Genomic DNA, 20,939 nt, shown 5'->3' with positions numbered 1-20,939 from the left:
GTTTCTTGTATTTTTCTCAGTTTTATGGACATGTACAATTCTACATACCACCTATTAGGCTGATTGGGAAAGAAATCAATGAATTTCCTTTGCAACCAAAAGCCCAGTTTTCTCATTTTTGTCTTAAAATGTGCTCTTTCTTCTTGTTTGTCTCCTGTTGAGAACCAACTTTTGTAAATCCTACACAAGAAAGATTTCTCTGTTATTCAGGCTGGTTTTACTTTGTAATGGTCTTAATATTTTTTATGGGTTCTTTTTCTCTGCATCCAACATTTTGTTTTTTACAGCTTTTACTATTCCTCTGGCTCCAGGAGGAATGTTTTCTTTTTCTCAGATTTTTCTGGGCTGACCATTCTGTTCTTTGGTCCACCTTTTTTTGTTAATTTCTCCTCTGTTTCTCAGCTGAGCAGAATTAACTGCCAATAAACCAATATGTGTTTCTGTGATTCTTTAACTGAACTTCTCTTGTCCTGTAATCCATATCTTCAGCTGTCTGTGGCAAACTGTATTAAAGTGATTAAAAAGAAGAAATTTTCCTCTTTTGGTTTAAAAAGTATTATAGCTTCTACAGGTATTTAGTATTACTGTGTGAGGAAAGGTAGATGTAATACTTTTGTAAGGAGTTATGTAAGAATGTAATAACTTGGTTTAATTCAGAATTTTAGAAAAATTGTTTCACTTGAGAAAATTGCTTGGGGTGTTTTATCTCTGCACATATTTTATATAGCATTTTAGGGCACCTGGGAGGGCTGAGCACTGAAGACAGCGAGGTACTAAACCAGCTGTATTGCTATAAACCAAAAGAAATTACATCTAAAATACCCAGAGAAATAATTTGCTGTATAATTTCCATGTGCGTATCCACCATCTCTTTGGAACCTCTAAGAGAGGAATTATCCTGCTCTTTTCCTTGACAGATGTTGGAATTGAAGGCTAAGAGAACCTGGGCAAAGAGGGGAATCAAGTAAGAATTAAATACTCCTCCTGTGGTATATTTTCCCATAGGAAAACAGGAATAAATACAAGTTTAAAATAAAAAGAGATGGGGTGTTCTACATAGATTCAAATAAACACATGCAGAAAAAAACCCTTTTTTCTCTATGGAAGCCATGTGCCTTCAAAAAGAAAAAAAAAGGGCAGTTAAAGAAAGGGTGCATCTTGTTCAGTTTCAAATATTACACCTTTGAATCAATGGAGGATAATGTAAAAAGATTTCCAAAACAGGCAATGCTGTTTGCAAGTGATATCAATGGACACCATTCTTTATCCCTGAGTAATGGACAAAAATTATATGTTATGTGTTTCTTTTTGTGCAATTTCAATGTATTTTTCTCCTCCTAGAATAAGTTTGACTTCCTAGCTCTGGCTTTGGCCACGTGAATTTATTTCAAATTCTTTCATGATAAAGCTTTTCTTTGACCTGTTTGCCTTCATTCTCTATCTGAGTGCCAGCAAGGCCTGTTCTCAAGATGGAAAAGACAGAAGAGTATACTTTTTGCAGCATCTCTGAACAATTTCTGCAACTTTATCTACGTAGTCTTTGTAAATGGAACTGCTACCTCTAAGAATAAATCCAGTGTGGATGCATAGCCTTTCAGGTGGTATGGAGAGCATCTGTCTGAAAATTTATTCTCATTTATGTAGGTTTGGAAAGGATTTTCTCATTTGTTTCCTGTATGCAGAGATGTTCAAAATATCCTTGATACTGTTATTTAGCATCAAACACCTCATACCAAATACAACCAGGATGTATTTTTGGTAACTGAGGAACAGCAGGTCCTGAAGGGTTTAAAATAGATGACATATGATACCAAGAATAGCTCAGTGCAACTTATCCAACCTGAGAAACTATTCAAAGAGCAAACCAAAATGGAGGGCAGTTCTATACTCCATTCTTTCACTAACATTTATTTTGCCATTTTTGCTTTGTTTTGCTTCAAGCTTTTAATTAAGATTTCCTTGGCTTTGCTGACCCATTTCTATATTGTTAAAGGAAACAGAAAAGAAGCTGCCAGGATAGCAGAAGAGATCTATGGAATAGTCCCAGGTAAAGTAAAATATGGACTCTAACATTTAAATGTTTATTTGCCACATTTTTGTAACCTGAAGATTTAAATCACCAAGTCGCCATGAAATGAGGGATTTTTCGCTAAATGCAGGGGTAAATGTTTTAACCTGAAGTGCCTCCCATTTCTGAGGTCTTTGCAGTGTCAGTGTGTGTTGGCATGGTTTAGGTGTGCAAAATATGAGACTCCAACAATTACCCAGCTAGAATGAGGACGACATTTGGTCAATGCACTATGGTAAATAAAAAAACTGTTCTCAGTACAAGGTGTTCTTTATCAGTGGTTACAGATTGTTTTACTAAACATCCAGTTTTACTGCCAGAGAATATTTAGGGAAAAGTTTTAGCACATTGATTTTCTGGAAGGAGATGCTAGGAGGATATAACTAATGACTTTATGAATGCAAGCAAAGAATCCTTGTTTTGTTAAATCAAATGATAAAAATGAATGCAGCTAAAATTGTTCAGAAAATTTCACAGCACAAGAATACATTGTATTTCATAGGTTACTTAGCAGGTCATGGTTTTGGTTTTTTTCAAGTGATTTTAGTCCTTCAGATCACTGCCATGATAATGAATAGGCATGTGTTTGCATTCCTGTTAATTCCACTAATTAAATGACACGGTATTTTCAATTTACTGCTAATGAGGGCTTATTTTCCTAGCTGCAGATTCTGATCAGCATTGTGACATCACACATTTCTGTGTGACTCATTCGTTGGGCACTTGCTTTGTGATTGTGCCATCATGAACGGGCACAGGAATGGCATCAGAGCACAGATGGTGTGGGATGGCCACCCAAAGCAGGGAGATTAAGATCAGGCCAAGAGAAATACTGCAGCCAAGCATTTTTGACAAAGCCTTTATGAAGTCTGTATATATACAGGCATGTCTTGGTTATTAACTTATTTTTTTATTCTCTAGAATATAATTCCAATCGTTTGTTACTGTCATTTTTTCCAAGAACCTTTGTGCAATCGTAGTCTGACACGTGGTGAACAGCAGTTTTCCCTTCAAGCAGGTTCTTACTGAGGTGCCTTGAAATTCAGCAGGCCATAACATATTTTTATCTGCAAGTCGCCATTTGCAGAAAGCCATTAAGGATAATCTTACAAAATGTAAGATCATGTGATGTTGTTGCTGGGGCACTATATCATATTACAGCCAGAGCTTCACAACCTTTTCTCTTTGCAGTGCAGTAGCACAGCAGCAGCAGCAGCAGGGCTGCATAATTTATCTGTAGGCATTTAAAAAGAGCACTTTCAGTCATGTCACTCCCAGCTGAGCAGGGGAGATGTGCTCCATATGGGAACTATATTTGCCACACGTTTCAGGGAGGTAGGTTGTGGTGGCTGGCGTGGGAGCGTGCAGAGTGTGTGTTGTCCGGAGGCTGTGTGCGCACACATGCGCTGGGAATGCCCTGGGAGTGCATGTGAGAACACGCACTCGCACGAGTTATACTCTGCATAAAAGGTTAAATAAGGCCCTGTAGCTCTGTTGTCTGAGTAACTCCTGAATCTTCCTGCTGTATGAGGGCTCTGGGCTTTGTCACTTGCAATGTCTTCTGACTTTCTGAACCGAACTTGCCTGTTTCTGTTGCCGGCATGACGAGAGGTGTGGCGTATTTGGGGGGTTTCAGGAAGGCTGAAAGTTTCTTTCTCCCTACTTGGTTCCCGTTTCCATCATTTTGACTGATGTGTCATTCAGAGCCTTGCCATCTAATGTGCCAGCCGGTCTTTCCATGCCAGTTTCCTGCCTTAGGATCCCAGGAAGTGCTCCCTAAATAAATGGAAACAAAAGTAATTATTATAGTTAAAACTGTAACTCCAATAGCTGAAGTGCATCCTGGTCCTTGGGTAACAGAAGGAGACTCCTTTGGCCAAGGGTAAAACCTCCTTGCCCTCAAGTCCCCATGGATGTATCCATGCCTCTCATTGATTTCTCCCTGCCTTGGGTAGCATGTGAAATGGAGATAAATCACCCTTTCCATTCTCTCTCGTGTGCAGAATAGCTGAAAAAATTGAACAGGACAAGGGTTTCAAATACAGTGCCCACGGGTTTGCTGTACAACAGAGCATGAATGCAAACACTGGTATTGCTTCTGTCCTGTGGCACTGGAAATGCAGCTGGCCTTTGGAGAAATACTTACTACACACTGTGTCACAGGATGGTTATAAATTTTAATATAGGACAAGTAAATTTGCCCTCTATTTGAGTGGCAGGGATTTAACCCGTAGCTGAATGTCTATGCCTGTAGGTGGTAGCTAGGCTAAAGAATTATTTTTCTTGGCACATAAATAGATTAGGATAAGAAAAAGGGCAAGAAAGCCTACGTGAAGGAGCCTGAACAGTTCAGCATCTCAAAATTATTAAAGAAGAAAAGTAAAGCCTTCAGGCAGAATTTGGTTTTCCATGTATTTTCTAAAATATTTCAGTGAAGAGAATGATTAAACCTGTTACATGGTAGTCTGAGAGGGAGGATGTTATTTATGAAATTGTCAGTTCAGGAAATAAAACTGCCAAGGACATGCCAGAATTCATCTGATGGACAAGTCAACCCTGCTATGAGGCTCTTAGCAAAGTGTCAGAGACGCTGGGATGCAATTTTTGACAAGAGCTCCCAAGGAAAGGTGGAGGCTGATATAGTTTTGAGTAGGAGAATTGCAGGGTTCTGAAGTCTCCATGTGAGACCCAACAGCACTAAACTCGTGATCTTTGCTGAAACATGTTTTTAGCTGTTCTTTTACAAGTTCTGCCAAGAAGCTTTTGTTTAGGTCCCTTAGTGAGCAGCCAGCTTTCTCAGGATTGCAGATCCCTCAGCTGTTCTGCTGAAATTAATTCATCAAACAGTTTCACTGCTAAGCCCACATTGATTTCAGTCCTGATCTGCATTTACATGTGGCTGTGCATCCCCTGTCCTCTCAAGATCTGCTTTTGCTGCATCCCTGAATTAGCTTCCATGCATTTGCTGTTTCAGGCAGCTGGGCAGACCGATCCCCTCTTCATGATGCTGCCTTCCAGGGACGCCTTCTCTCTCTGAAAACCTTGATTGCACAGGTAAAAACCCACAGGGAAAGAAAAGGCTGGGAAGCAAGGTGGTTTCACATGAATTGCATTTATGGGCTGGTGAGCTGGTAATAGACTGCAACAGGGCATACGAAATATGGCTGCATGAATAATATATCAGCACAAACACCTCTGGGCATGTATGAGTTTGCTCAGTTACAAAGCTAGGGACAAGCCTGGGACAAAGACTATCACAGCTTGCAGCTTGCTATATAGTAAACAATGATCCTTGTGCTCTTTTTCAATGATGAAACATGCAACTAGGCTTGAGAATAAGGATAATAAATATATAAATGTAGGCTATTAAAAAAACCCCAAAACATTAAAAAGGCATGCCTTATAAAACTCATCTTGCCTTTTATAGTCAGCCTGAAACCCTCTGCTCCAAAAGGAGCCGAGAGTTCAGGCAAAAGGAAGAGAGGAGAAGAGGATACATGAGAATGAAAAGTAGCTGGATATGAAAAGAGGTTATGGTCCTTTGTGCTCTGCCAATAATCTTCCTTCCCACCTTTGCTTAAACTCAGTGTCTCCATGAATAGGTTACTGTCCCCCTCTCCTTCTTGCCCCCAAGGCAACTGCAGGGAAATTAAGTCCCTGAGTGTAAAGCTTTGACTTGGCTATCAGACTTTTTATAGCCAAGGTAAATAATTATTACCAGAGGCCACAGCTCTAATGGACAACATCCTCAAGGAGTGGAGCTGCCAGTGGGAAAGCCTCCTCTCCAGAGACCTCTTGAGGCACAGCTGCAGCTAAAAAGGATGCTGTTTACAGACAGTATATGCCCTCCCATTTTCTGATCCCTATTTCCTTCACCTTCTGACATAAAGTGATTTTTATGGAAAAGGAAGTGATGGAGGTTAGAGATAAAGAGGCTTTATTCATTTAGGGATTTGATGGTTTTCTGACCCCTCTATCTCCATTTATGCTGACCTTACACCACTTGCTTCGTGGAGCACCTGGTGTTGTGCTTATTCACCAGATGTCCTGGTTATGCACTGCTCATGGCTGTACACTGAGGAAGCACCCAGTGGTGTGATTATATCATTTAGGTAATTCACTATTTCTCCTTTTCCTGAAGACATTTAATTTTGGGAGTAAAAGATGAAGATCCTTGCTGATGAAAAGAGATCAAGGCAGCAAGATCTGTAGAGCCTGAATTGGAGCTGAGTCACCACAGATTGATGAATGCAGGGATTAAACTGTTCATGGAGCAGCATAATCATTGCTCATTGCTTCTAATAAAGTTACACTACTAGCCTGAAATGAAGTATGGGACTGTACTTGAGTATCTGTGGGACATTCAGAAGTGTCTACTGCAGCACCATAGCTTTCAAGAAAGCCACTGAGGCTCTGGCTGCCCAGGGAATGCCTGGACACAGGGAGGTGATGTAGTGCTGGCGTTTTCAAATGGCTCAAGAACTCACCAATGTCTGTTTCAGTGCCTGAAAAAAGGGTGTGATTTTTCATGTCCATTGAAAACAAGGTTTATCATGAGTGATGTTTGGCAAACAGCCATTGTAAGATCCACAACTTATTCTCCATTTTGTGATGGAAGGAATTGCTGTTTTTCCCAAGATATCAGTGCTTATTCTTTCACTTGATATTACTGAGTTCTATTTGTTAAATATATATATACATGTATATATGAATAATGATTGAGAATACTCCTTATTAGGAGTATCTAGAAGGAATTAATCTTGAAGGAATATGCTGATCACAAAGTATGAAACAACCATACAATTAGAAAATGGAATAATCTCTATTTTTTCAAGGTTTTCTCTGTTCCCCTGCCATAATTGTAATGCATGAGAAATTTTACCAACAACTTTTACTTTAATAATATTTTCACATGACTGAAAAAGATTGTTTTTCTATCAGGTAATGCTTAGCCTGAAGTGTTAACAGTGCTTTTAATACTCACGGCGTCAGGGCTGTTGCCTTTTTTGCTGTGCGAGGTTGCTCCCAGGTATTCCTTTCTGCCCATTGCATTGGGTACTGTGTACTAAAAAGTGCATTGCTGCCATCTCGTGAGCTGCCCTGTCTATAGCACGTCAGGCAGACACCAACAGTGCTTCAAAATATGACATCAAGCCGAAAATGGAGCTGCTTCCCGGCCTGTTCTCACCCATGGCTGTAAAATTCTAATTACCAGGGGATTTAGTTGCATTCAGTGGAAAACAAGGATGACAACTGCTTTTCCCTTTGTGAATATGTTTGGTTTGTCTTTGTGTAGGAATAGATATGGCAACTGTCAATTAGAAAAACACCTGAAATAAGGCATTCAACAGTGATCAACAGGAAATCAACAGTGATTTGTACATCACTGTTCTTTCTTCCAGTGTAAAATATTTCCTGGGTGGTCAGATAAGCGGAACTGATTTGTGGGTGGAATTTGACTCATCTCTCTTACAGGTTTACCATGTACTTATTACCTCTGAGTGAAACACCCTTGGGTACCCCATGTAGTGAATGAAAGAACTTTTAGGATACAATTTGTCTGTCCTGCTGGAAACAGCTGCTTTAGCACGGGATGAATCATATCCTAGGGAATCTCCCCACTGAAGGAGCTGCCAGCTCCAGGTGAGCTGCAGATACCTGTGCCAGAAGCATTCAGGTGAATCCCTCCAGCTGTAGCTCCTGGTGCAGGACTTAGTAGGGAAGGGAGTGCCACCCTTATAAATTAAAGAATGTGAAGCCTTTCCTGCAATTGACAGTGCATCATAAAGAGCTAGAAGGCATAGCTTGTGACTGCTCCTCTTTAACCCCGTCACCAGCTGTGGTTTGTGGGGACAAGAAATCATGGAACCAATCTGACCTGAGCCCTTTCCCTGGACACAGCTCTGACATGACTCTCCCTGCCACGGGCACCCCAGCAGCCCTGCAGGAGCTGGGCAGGGCAGGGCTTCCCCTCACGCCCTGGTCCTGCTTGCAGGGTTTCAACGTGAACCTGGTGACCACGGACCGTGTGTCTGCTCTCCACGAGGCCTGCCTGGGTGGCCACGTGGCCTGTGCCAAGGTGCTGCTGGAAAACGGTGCCCAGGTAAGTCCTGGGGATGACTCTGGGACATGGGCACCTGGGAACGGATGCTCCTGGCATCAGTGGGGATGTTGGACATGCTGTCCAGGTGGCAGGGCCAAGATGCAGGTGGACATCTCAGACAGAAATGTGGAAAAACAATACAGTGTTCTGTTTCCCTGGGTGATAGATTTGTCTCCCCCTTGTGTCATCCCTTTATTCTCTTTTGTTTTCCCTTTGTGTGTGAAACATAGTCACGATTGACGGAAAACGAATGAAAGATGCTAAGTGAAATAACCTTGAAGAAAGTAACTCACACCTTTGCCCTCCCCCCTCCCCCCTCAGCAGTGATCACTGGAATTACATCTGGTTTTCTATGGGAAGGTTTGGGAGTCTCATGTAAGTAAAAATGGATGTGCTTGAAGCAATTAAACATTTTATCTGCTAATAAAATAACAATTCTCACAACTGGACCTAAGGCAGAGACATGTTCACAACAGAGATTAAGGAAGGGGTGAAATATATAAGGATAATTTTATGTCAGCTGGGTTTTCAAGTAAAATTTATATGGCAAGAAACCAAGGAGCACCAAAACAGTCAAGAGACCTCCAGTGCCTCCAGCAGCTTCAGCCACACCTGCCTGATGACAATGGGAGGAGGTGAGGGTGGTGGAAATTTCATGAATTGGCATGGGCTTGCATAATCCATTGCTCTTCTCCAGTGTGCCACAGAGTTAAAGACATGCAGATTTGCTTCATAAATTGGCCCTGAGGGCTTTCTTCGTAGTTAAACACAGCATAAACTGGGGTATGGTATGATTCCTGGGGTGTCTTGTGCCAGGCCAGGAGTTGGACTCCATGATCCAATGGGTCCCTTCCAAATCAGCATATTCTGTGACTCTGTGATCCACAGCTCTGCTGTCCCAATGGAGAATGGCAATAGTGGTTCTTGCCAGGTCTTTACATCAGAAACTGGGGAAGAAAATTTCTGTCTTGCATAGACACACATGCATATCAACTCCTTCATGCTCCTTTTCTGTTTGGGATTATGTTTCTATGAAAATTTCTTTTGCTGGAAATGTGTTTTCAGATGAAAGTATTAAACAGAAAGCAAACGTTTTCATTTAAAAAGCAAAGCCATTTTCATTTGAGGGTGTTCCACCTTGAGGCTGGTGCAAACTAAAGAATCTTGAAGATACTTAAGTTCTTCACATAAAAAAAAAAAAATAGAAAATTGCATTTTTTAGCAGCTCCAGCAGGAACATTCAGAGCAGGCAGGGTTTCTGCCTTATGGCACTAACTATCTGGGAAAGAGGGCAGACACAAAAGGAGAATGTTATATATGTTATACCACAACATATAACTCAGAAAGCTGTAAATAAATTAGTTCCTGAAATTAAACAAGGCAAGAGTCTCACTCTGATGCACTTCTGGTGCGCACAGGAGGCGTGTCTCAAACCGGATTGTCCTGAGCGTGTCTTCCACTGCAGGTGAACGCAGCCACCATCGACGGGGTCACTCCCCTGTTCAACGCCTGCTGCAGTGGCAGCGCAGCCTGTGTCAGCGTGCTGCTGGAATTCGGAGCCAAGGCACAGCTGGGGAGCCACCTGCCCTCACCCATCCACGAAGCAGTCAAGAGAGGTGATGGGTGTGAGGGGTGTGAGTGCGGCCAACAATTACGTGACAAATGCGGCTTTTGTCATTAACAAAGCATTAAAAAAATTATTTCCATCTCAGTACCGATAAACAGGCTTGGCTTTTTCACTGCTCTTGTGCCTCACAGTTGTATCTGGGTGTGTTCTGCTCTGCAGCGATTCAGTGACAGCTCTTCCCTCCACAGGTCACAGGGAGTGCATGGAGACCCTTCTGGCCCATGGGGTTGACATTGACCAAGAAGACCCACAGCACGGGACCCCTCTGTACATGGCCTGCACGTACCAGAGAACAGAATGTGTCAAGAAGCTTTTGGAGCTAGGTACACCTGGAAAAGGGGCAGGGGGAGAGCTGTGGTGGTGTGAGCCAATGCTGCTGGTCTCTCTGAGCTGTCTCTCTACTTAAAACATCATGGGTTATTTCCACAAGAGTTGTTTGGGAGCCTGACTCTGTCAGACTCATTTGAGGCCATTAAAAATTTCCCCTGTATTGATAAAGAAATTATGATTTCCTAAGTGAAAAGCCTTCTTAATTACAGACATTTCCCTGAGGCTATCTGAATGTGAAAACAGAATTTTAGTTTTCTAGCATGGTAACAGGAAGCACAGAAAATCCTGGCTAATATTACTGACCAAAATCAACTCTTGCTTAACATAGCAGTTTATCAGAACCATTAACTTCACCTCCTCCTCGGTGGATGATGAGAGCAGCAGTAAAGCTGCTTGGAAGAATAATCACTGCAGGTCCAGGCACAGGCTATGATCTAGCATAAATTTTTGCTGTCAGTGTGCATTAGCTGACTTACACCTGCTCAAAGTGTGGCCCTGCTGTGCCCAGCCAGTCCGGGGCAAGCATTTTGCTTGCTGTGCTCCCAGACTTACTACAATGAAATACCTAAAGGTTTCAGGGTTTTTTTTTTCCCCTCTGGCAATTAAATTAACATAATCCATATTAGATTTTATGCCATTAAAAACTTTAAAGAACATATGGTAGGCTTTGAACATGTTTGGGGTTGAAGGTCAGGCTGCTCAGTTCTGAGCATTGCAGACAGGCTCTGGTGGCCCAGAGCACTCTGCCAGAGCAGGTGTTTGACCTGCTGGGCTTTGCACAGCTGCTCTTGAGAGATGGGGGAAGTCCTGTGTGCCATCCTTCCCCTTCCTCTGCTGAGGCTACTGGTGGAAACCAGCCTGTGTGATGCAGGTTCAGACAGCCCCTGCTGCCCACCAGATCTAACCACGAGCTCTTGTTCACCCAAGGAGCCGATGTGAACGTGGGGAGGCGACTGGACACCCCCCTGCACGCGGCAGCCAGGAAATCCAGTGTGGAGATAGTTGTCCTGCTGACAGACTATGGTGCTAACCCAAAATGCAGAAATGCTGACCTCAAATGTGCCCTGGATCTTGCCACACCCCACAGCAAAGTGGAGCAGGCGCTTCTGCTTCGGGAAGGTAATGGTTTCCTTTCTTCTCCTTTTTTAAGTAAAGCAGTATTTGTATCCTTTACCTAAGTATATTTTCTTAACTGCTTTTATAAGTAATGCTTCACATAAATTCTCTTACCTTCTCTACTGCCTTCAAACCTCCAACGCATGACAGAGAAATCTGTTTTGTTGCTAGGTCTGCCACCTGGTGATGTGGTTTTAGCAGGTAAATCAGGCAGTTATTCTGTGCTTTCTTTTCCTGTCTACTGAAGGAAAATCATATGTATTTACCTAGTGGGACTCCTAGTGCTAAAAACTACCACGAAAGTTTATTAATAAATAATATTTTAGTATCACCATCCAGTGTTCAGTCTTGCACCATGGCTCAGTGGGTGAGTGTGTCCTTGGCTGCCAGGAGAAAGCAGAGCTCTTTGCCAGGTGACTCTTCAGTTTCACTGCTCTTCCGTGTGGTTTACGGGGCTGCAATCCCAGCACAGACCAGTGCGGATATTTTCAGTTTAGTTGAAGAAAGAACAGAGATAATTTTTCTCTGGGAAACTTAGAGAAAAAAATGAAAACCATTATTATTTTTCTTTTTGTAACCGTTGTTTATAAATATAGTTCTCCAATGTGTACTATTCATAGCTCACCAATAGTGTGAGAAGTTTTTACTTTGAGACCAATCAAGTCTCACCTTAGCAAGTCACATTATAAAAAACTCACTACCTTCATTAAATTACCTTCTAATTCACCTTCTAAAAACTAGAGTCTTTTCTTCCATCCCTAATTGAACAGTGTCAGACCAGCACTTTGCTGTTCACCTTCAGGCTTCCTGCAATTAATTATCCTTCCAGTTTACTGGAAGGAACCTCTGAGCAGAAACAAATCAGGATCCTCTTGTGCTGTTTTCTCCTGCACAACATTTGGCCAGAACTTGATGCATCCAAGAGCAACATCCCTGTGCTATGGGCTTGCTGAATCAGTTCCCCCCCCCTCTAATCTGTTTCCCAGCTCACTGGTACCCTCTCAGCTGGTCTGTGTCCCCTGAGGCTCTTCTGACTCGGAGGGTGAATGGTGCTCCCCCCATGCAAGGCCTCCCACCTTCCTGAGCCTGCTCACAACCCACCAAGGACCTAAGCTTGATGTGCACAAAAAGCCCAATTCCAAACAGCTCTGGCATGGTAAATTAATAAATGTCACTGCTGCACACAGGCTTTGTCCCAGCCCTCTGAACACAGGTGGGCTTTAAGGAGGAAACAAAACATTGGCTTAATATCCTTCTGTCCTGTTCCCTTTCTCCATGACTTTTCATGCAGAGCTTTAATTTGTCACGTCTAAAACCTTCTGGGAGGAATTTTGTTTGAATGCTTCTCACCTTGTGTGACTTTTGTCCCCATACCTGAGTTGCCCAGAGCTCAGTGGCAGACTGTGGGAGCAAAGGCAGTGCTGCCAAGTGTGCTGCTACCATTGCCCTGTGTGAATCAGAGTTGGTGTAGATATTAATTATTATTAAATAATAATATTAAAAATTTTCTCTTCCTGAACTTTCCTTTTGATTTCCACTCCCACCTTGTCACCCTCTGCTCCCTTACAGTCAGAAAGGCTCTAAAGGCATTTCAGTTCCTTTTGACTCTGTTTTTCAGGCATGAAGTTTCCTCAGTTCCCTCACCTTTGGTCCTGCTTTCAGATATTTTGCTGTGCTTAACATGCAGCTACTCTTTTCCCCTGCTTCTGTGTTTTCTGAGGTCCTTCTGTTTAAAATAAGTACCTCAGGTTAAAGAGTTTCTCCACCCCTAACTTCACCACTGAGGTTACTTGGATGGGTCCCTTTAATTTCTCCTCTCACTAGCTCTTAAGTGATGTGAAATATAAAAATGTGTCTGTTTTCCTGAGTGCTTTAGAAGATGGTAGTTTCTTTCTTCACTTCCAGTGACAGTAGTACAAAAGTTCTTTTTTATATATCCCATATTTTTCTATTAATTTCTTCTCAGAGGGGATATTATCAGCCTGTTTAAACTCCTAAATTTTCCCGTGGTAAAAGCACAGATTATGAAGCTTATCTGTAAGATATAAGGAGAGGCCTTTAAGCCCACATCTCTACCTATTACTTGTCAAACTCTGCAGTGATTGCTACTGTTTGGACAGAAACTGGAGTGGAAGGGCAAGAGAGGGCTCAAAGACTGAGCACCTCTGGGCAGGTGTAAAGGTTCACCTGGAGCAGCTGTGGCAAGAGGAAAGTGAAGGAGGGGCAGGGACACATTCACTGGCAGGGTGTGTTTGCATGTGCAAGCTTGCATTGCAGAAGCAATGGAGCCTCATATCCAGTGGGTTTGTGCCTGGCATTCACCTCAGCTACCCACGGTGGGGTGGGGACAGCTCCAGGTCACCCTGCAGGGAAAACCCTGGGGCAGCACCACTGTGGGCAGCCCTGTGCCAGCCATTGCCCAGGAGGAGTCCTCTGACAGCTTTCCAACCACTCGACCCTCTGAGGTGTAATAAGAGTTCTCACATGCAGCAAGGGAAGGGCAAAAACACTGCACATCTTCTCATCTTTGTTTTTTGTTGTTGCATATTTTTTTTCTTTCTTTCTTTCTTTATTTTATTTTTTTATCCTCAATGTCTTTTTGAAAAAAAAATCGAAGACTTTCTATCTTTGAGACCTTTCTTCAAAAGTTTTCCCTTCAGTCAGATTTAGCTAAAATTAGATGTCACAGTAAGAAATGTTTTGAGGAGTGCTGGTGGACTGACTAACATAAATATTCTGAGACTGTGGTCATGTAAAAAGGCACAGTTGTAGATACTACTTGTGCAGATACCTGCTGAGGCACCAGTAGCAGGAAAAAGCATGTTCTGTATATATGAACAATTAACTGTACTTATCCTTTATCCTCACAAAACTGCTGGGGGTTGTGTTATACCCTGAAAAAGGACTATGCATTCCAGAGCTCTCTCTCTCCAGTGCAGACACTTCTTTAGGTGTTTTCTCAAGAAAAGATGCCAAACAGCCTAGCTGTGCATACAGAAAAAGGTGTTTAGTGCTCACAGCTTTCAAATTGCTGAACCAACTCTGACAACACAACTTTAATACAAACAATAATGTATCTAACTCTCCCTGACCTCAGCAAGTCATTGTGTAGTGCTTGGTCTGAGCTGCAAATCCTGCTGGTGTTTGTTGCTTTGTCTGACACTGGTGCTGGGTTTGAGGGTGCTCATTCTTGCCTTTTGTCTCCCCCCAGGTCCTGCCAGCCTCGCCCAGCTGTGCCGGTTGTGCATCAGAAGGCATCTGGGTCGGTCGTGCCTGCGCAGAATCCCCAGGCTGCACCTGCCTGAGCCACTGCAGAGCTTCCTCCTCTATCGATAAGTCTGGGGCTGCCTTGGGACTGGAAAAGAAAGAGGAACAAATGGTTGTTTACTCCAAGATTATTGTATCAAAGAAAAAAAAACTCAAAGGCATCATTTACTGTCTTCTGTGGCTACCAAACATTGGCTGCTATGTGACAGTGAAAATTGAAAACAACTTTTCACAGGCAGTGAATGGTATCATGGGTACAGTTCCCTCACAATCTATTGCCACAAGGACTCACACCAGCCTGAGAAGTTCTAGTACATAAACAGCTCACTTGACACGTGTTTGTAGGTGCAAATACACGTGTCCACTCACCCACTTAGACACAGACGTATCCCCTGTATTTAGGGTTATATTTATTTGTGCAATATCTGTGCAGCTTCTTCCCTTTGTCTCTCCAATCTCAATGTCAAAATCAAGGCAGTGGATATTTTTCTTCCATTAGTATGTGAAAGCTTTCAGTGACAAACATCAAACGTATACAATATACTGCACATCTTTTATCAGCTTTGATTTTGCATCCTTTCATCTCCTTCCTATTGTCTGCTGGAGCCCTATCAATTTCCAGCAGTTTCTGGCTGTGCAGCCACTGTACAGCCCTGAGCCCTGAGCACAGCTATCCCCAGTGCTAACACATCTTGTCCTTGGAGGTACAAGTGATGCTATGAAATCAAGTGCAGGGGTTTCGAGTAAACCCACAAAACTGTGTGAAAGTCTTAAAAAACCCTTTCATCTCTTCCAGAAAAAATCCTTCCAAAGTTATGTCACTTGAGATCTGGCTGTATTCACTACATGAAAATTTTTTCATAGTTTAATTCCGTGACAGAACTGCAAATGTTTTTATAGCCATAGTAAGTGATATTTCAGTGTCCATCCTTTGCAAGGTTTAAAGAAAAGCAAAGGAAATAGTGCTGCTTTCTTTTTTTTTGGCTTTGCGTGCTTTGACATTTCTCAAGGTAAGTCCTTGGGCTGTGGAGCTGGAGAGAAGCAGGGCCACTAAAGATGACTGTGCATCACCCAAATGTTGTCCTTGTTGAATTTTCCTCACCAGGAGTGGTTTGCAGCCTTGTCTGCTCCCTCGCCCCCTGTTCTAGAGGCTTTAATTACCTCCCTAGAAGAAAGGATTTTTAGAGTGTTATAATTGTCCACTGTGGTATTAGTTTAAATAATGTGAGGATTAGTAGCTTGGAAACAGCAGGGCTGAAAGCATGCACCTCTTCGAGTTGAAAAATGTGGTGTACAGTGACACTTCAGTGCCTGTTTGTAAAGATTTGTTTATTTTTCTTGGGCAGGTTCTTCTGGGGGACAAAACATTTCTTCAGAGCCAAGTTTTGGTAAACTTCTGCCATGAGACAGGCAATGGTGTTTCACTAGTTGTAGTAAAATGTGAAGCAGAATTAAAAGGACTCTGTCTCCAGTCTGCTCAACTTCACAGCTGCAAGAGGCTGCTGACACATTTTCAGGCTGGGAAATGTACTGGTTTCTTTATGAGTTAGGCATACTGGCACCAGTGTTCACTGCCCATACATCTTGAGTCAGAGGGAATTTGCCTCCTGGAGTCTGGACACAGGACTGGCTTCCAACAGCATTCAGGCTCCTGTCCCTGCTCCAGCAGCAGCAGTCTCTGGTTCAATGCTAATAATCCCTTAATGTCACCCTGACAGCTCCTCTGAGACAAAGGTCTAATGTTTCCCATACTTCTTTATGATTAATTCAGCACAAGTGAGATAAATTGAGCTCTCAGCAGCTCATGAGACTGGACCTTCAACATTACAGCCAAAAATGGATGCAGTTTTCAGCCTGTGTTTGCACATATTGAATGTTATCTGATGGCAAGAGCTATTGCCCATAAAGTTGTCAGTGACATCAATGACCTTGTATGGTATAATACATCATGAAACTCAGAGATTTGAACACTAAATTCTCAAGAGCCTTTGAAAATCAAATACTGTCAAGAAAGAAATGTCTATATTAATCTGATGTCAGCAGATCCCTCTCAGTTCTATCTTTACTGCAAACTCACTTGCTCTGCTAATAAGGTGGCAGTGAGAATACAACCTGCTCTCTAAACAGAGAGGCAGAGGCTCAGCTCTCAGCTGAGTGAGCTGTCAGACTTGCACTGCAATCAGGGACTAAGGCAATTTATGGGATCTATTTCAAAATGTGTAATGCTGAATTGATTTCCTTCTGTGATCACCAATGAAAGCAGTATTTCACTTGCATAGGATTTTAAATTGAAAAAAATGTATCTCCATTAAGAAAATGCAAAGTCTACTCAGCCTCTCAGAAAGTTTTATCTCAAGAAGCAGGAGAAGCTGCCCTATATTTATTCCTGATATTAGCTTCCTATCAAAAAATCACCTTACCTTTCCTTCTTCCTCGAGACTTACTTCTCTCTGAAATTCTGTATATCAGAGAGTCTGACAGCTTTAATAAATTAGAGGTTCAGAAGTCCTGAGATTAAGAAATTTCCTTAGAAACTTTACCTAGACTTTCTTGCTCTTACCTCAAATTATGAAGTTACCCATTTAATTTTCATTGGCTGTACTTTGTGTCAAACAATGCATGGAAATACTGAGGAAACAGCTGGAGGAAGTATTTTTACTTTTTTTTTTTTTAAAAATGCCATCTCGTGAAAATAAGGAAAGACTGGGACAATTTTCTATGAGGCTATTGAGTCTTGGTGATTTTTCAAAATGAGTTTGGAAAACATCTGTCAGCTGCTTTTCTGAAGGTAGGAGAAGGGAAATTAATCTCACAAAGTCTATTTTCTCTAAAAGAAGTGGTGTCTTCTCTGTCATTCTGTGATCATTAAAAAAAAAAAAAAATCAGGTGTTTGGGTAAGGTATGGTTTGCCTGGGGATACAGACATTTTTATGTGCTGCAATTCCACTGCTATACAGTGCTCTCTCAGTCTCCTGCCCAAAACCTGGCTCCACAGGTTTCCCTGTAGCTTGTTTTTTTTTTTAAATGCCATCTCGTGAAAATAAGGAAAGACTGGGACAATTTTCTATGAGGCTATTGAGTCTTGGTGATTTTTCAAAATGAGTTTGGAAAACATCTGTCAGCTGCTTTTCTGAAGGTAGGAGAAGGGAAATTAATCTCACAAAGTCTATTTTCTCTAAAAGAAGTGGTGTCTTCTCTGTCATTCTGTGATCATTAAAAAAAAAAAAAAATCAGGTGTTTGGGTAAGGTATGGTTTGCCTGGGGATACAGACATTTTTATGTGCTGCAATTCCACTGCTATACAGTGCTCTCTCAGTCTCCTGCCCAAAACCTGGCTCCACAGGTTTCCCTGTAGCTTGAGATTAATTTTTCCCAGAGTTTTCTCTGCAAGCATTCTGGCCAATGGGCCACGTCCTTGGGAACATACAACAGTGGGCATAAATAGGCTGACACATTCTGAGAGGGCTTAAGAAACAATGTCTTAAGGTATCTAGGAAAACAAGTTTCATTTTGATTTGGCTCCAAAAAGATCTCTGTTTTGATCTCCTGACCAGCCTGCTGGGTTCAAGGTGACCTCTGTTCCTACAGGACAACTCTGCTATTGGTATTTAACTATCCTCCATCCTCTCTGGGACTCAGCTTTTCACAGCAGATCTGGAGCCTGTGAATTTCTGTCTGTCCAGTCGAATTTGTCATTCAGAGAGTGAAATTAAAAAGTGTAGGGAAATGCTAGACTGTTGAAACTTGTTATACTGTAGGAACTGAAATTCCCCTCATCTGCCTTGAGGTGCCAACACCCACCTTCCCAGGCAGATGCAGGCTGTGAGGGAGGCTGTCTGTCTGTCTGTCTGTCCACCTGTGTGCTCTCTCCTTTGGTGATGGGCTGTGTCACTTTGGGCAGTGGGATGGGAGGATCATCTTCTGTCTCTCTTCCCTCAGGGGTACTTGAGCCTGGCCAACATCTTCCTCAAGGCATTCAGATTTCTTCCCCCCACACAAGTTAGAAATAAATGTTGTGTTGCCCTGTGCGACCCCTGCAGTCCCCTCAGTGCCGCTCCCTGCCCTGCACGGCTGCCAGCTCTGCAGGACAGGAGACACAGGGGCTGCCCTGCACCTTTCTGTGCCAAGCCTGACCTACTCATGCAGCACAACCCTGCTGTTGGCATTTAACACCCCTGCAGTCTTTATTGGACTGAAAATACTGGTGGTGTGTCCAGCATGGCATTAGGGCAAGTCTGATAAGAATGAAAATTAAATACATTCACTGACTCTTAGCTGAAAAATCTGTCTGACCTGTATCCTGGGGTGATGGTTCCTGATGCCTTTGTGTAATTTTTTTTCAGAAATCACCATTTCCCACATGCCAATTGCTCCTCACTGTGTTGTTTGTTTTTTTTTAATGTTCTGCATGAGATGTATAATATATTATTGTCAAATACAGATTATTCCACACTGAACTTCTACCTAATTTGATTATTTCTTGAAAATTTCTTTATTCTTAAATTTTATACTATTTGTAGAAATTCACAATGTATACTGCAAATAAATGAAAAACTATGTCAGGTTTAAAATTGAAAAATCTTCAATAAAGGGTACCAGGAGTTGCAGAATAAAGCATAATTTGCATATTCAGTTGAGAACAACATCTGGAAGGGGGGAGACAGATGAATCAGCAGAGCATGTCATACCTGCAGTGCTATGACCTCATTGTCATCATGGAGATGTGGTGGGATGGCTCCTGTGACTGGAATGTTGGAATGGAAGGACACAGGATCTTTGTGAAGGGCAGGCAGAGGAGATGGAGAGGAGGAGCCTCCCTGTCTGCCAATGACCAGCTGGAGGGCATGGAACTCTGCCTGGGCATGGATGAGGAGCTGCCTGAGGTCTTTGGGGTCAGGATTAAAGGGAGGGTAGGGACATTATTGTGGGGTCTGCAACAGCCCAGCTGGCCAGTGAGACTGAACGGATGAGACCCTTACAGCCTCACATTCACAAGCCCTGGTCCTCATGGGGAATTTCTGCTGTCCCAGTATTTGCTGGATGGGCAAGACAGTGGGGCACAGGCAAACCAGGAGGTTCCTGGAATGCATTAATAATAACTTCTTTCTCCAAGTGACAGAGGTGCCAGCGAGGAGAGCTGCTGGGCTGAACTTTGCTCTCCCCAAGAAGGAAATGCTGGTGGGGAATGTGAAGCTCAGGGGAAGCCTTGGCTGCAGTAACCATGGGATGGTGGAGCTCCTTAGGGCACCTGGAAATGTTCAAGGCCAGGCTGGATGGAGCTTTGAGCAACCTGGTCTCATGGAAGATGTCCCTGCCTATGGCGGGGAGTTTGGAGCTCGATGATCTTTAAGGTCTCTTGCAACCCAAATCATTCTACAATTCTGCGAGTTTTGCAGCATCCTGCCATATTTTTAGCTGTTTGTTACCAGGGGCTTGCTAGCAGTATAATTTTGTGGTGAATGGTTCATTTTTTGCCAGGTCTACCTGCTGGCTATAGAGGCTAACATGCCCTAACAAAATAGAAATTAGACAGAATGGGAAGGGAAGGAGATGTAGAGATTTCCAGAGAAAACTTGTTCTAACTTTCATTTTTTTGTCCTAGCAATGTGAGTGAAATGTGCAAGTTTTTGTCTTCGGGAGAGAAGAATTAAAGACTCCACAGACTTACTCATTTTATGTTGCCCATATAATTCTCCAGCTTCACAAACATGATTCCAAATTATCTTTTTTTTTTTTTTTTTTGGTGGGGGTGGAAGGGGTATTGTTCTCTGCACTTTCCTTGCACTAGACGCTGACTAAATACCTATTTTACTCTGGTCACAATGGACAAATGTGCATTGTTATGGGCAGTGACAGTAGCCCTGAATGTGTTTGAAGGCTGGTTTACCAATCCCCATGAGGGTGATAGGGTTTACTAACAGTCAAAACAAAGTTTTCACATTTTCTGCATTAAAACCAAGAAAGTGTACTCATCAAACTACGTAGAAATCAGTGATCCCTTTTCATTCTGTCTCTATCATAATGTGAGTAAACTGAAATATTTTTAATGACATTGGCCCAGAGGGTCATCCTTTGCATATTATTTGTGTCTCATTATCCTACAGGGAGACGCTTGCTCTTAACTGTTTCAGAGGGTGAGTTCCTGCTGCCTGTAGCCTGATGTTTGTAAAATTACTTTGACTTTGTCCCAGCAGCTTTGTGCCTTCCATTACTGAGTACCTGTTGAAGACTACTTGTCCTCAAATATCCCAGAGTAGCTCCAAGTTAATGAATGTGGTAATTTTTATTTGCTACTTATGCTTTCAGGGTCACTACAGATTTACAGGAGACATACATATTAAACATGGCATCCTGAATAATTACAGTGACTGAGAAACACATTTTTTGGGTCGGGAATTTCCAAGACTTCAATGAAAACTTTCCTCTAA

At 42.4% G+C, this 20,939-nt stretch overlaps 1 protein-coding gene across 3 annotated transcripts; it reads left to right on the top strand.

The window, feature by feature from the left end:
• The first annotated feature begins 1,840 nt into the window (after window positions 1–1,840).
• ASB11 (ankyrin repeat and SOCS box containing 11) lies at window positions 1,841–18,968 on the top strand. Of its 3 annotated transcripts, none has more exons than XM_041472331.1 (8): window positions 1,841–2,047; window positions 5,043–5,122; window positions 8,064–8,171; window positions 9,637–9,787; window positions 9,987–10,121; window positions 11,056–11,247; window positions 14,456–17,506; window positions 17,855–18,968. In XM_041472331.1, exons 1-7 carry the CDS (start codon window positions 1,870–1,872, stop codon window positions 14,578–14,580), a joined length of 969 nt encoding a protein of 322 aa, XP_041328265.1. In that variant the 5' UTR covers window positions 1,841–1,869; the 3' UTR covers window positions 14,581–17,506; window positions 17,855–18,968. The 3 variants fall into 3 exon arrangements, with proteins under 3 accessions (XP_041328265.1, XP_041328268.1, XP_041328266.1); XM_041472334.1 differs by having other exon boundaries at window positions 2,001–2,047; window positions 7,970–8,171; XM_041472332.1 differs by lacking the exon at window positions 1,841–2,047 and adding an exon at window positions 3,255–3,403.
• The last annotated feature ends 1,971 nt before the right edge of the window (window positions 18,969–20,939 follow it).

The sequence above is a fragment of the Pyrgilauda ruficollis genome, unplaced genomic scaffold (assembly GCF_017590135.1).
Source record: "Pyrgilauda ruficollis isolate IOZ18807 unplaced genomic scaffold, ASM1759013v1 scaffold29, whole genome shotgun sequence".
Taxonomy (NCBI): Eukaryota; Metazoa; Chordata; class Aves; order Passeriformes; family Passeridae; genus Pyrgilauda; species Pyrgilauda ruficollis.
This window is presented reverse-complemented; position numbering and strand designations above follow the sequence as displayed.

Bases quoted from the DNA above. Each gene is read 5' to 3' on its own strand.
- ASB11 (XM_041472331.1), top strand. From the start codon at position 1,870: ATGGAGGGCAGTTCTATACTCCATTCTTTCACTAACATTTATTTTGCC. The intron at 2,048-5,042 runs GTAAAGTAAAAT...TTGCTGTTTCAG, and splicing joins GATCTATGGAATAGTCCCAG to GCAGCTGGGCAGACCGATCC. The intron at 9,788-9,986 runs GTGATGGGTGTG...TTCCCTCCACAG, and splicing joins CCACGAAGCAGTCAAGAGAG to GTCACAGGGAGTGCATGGAG.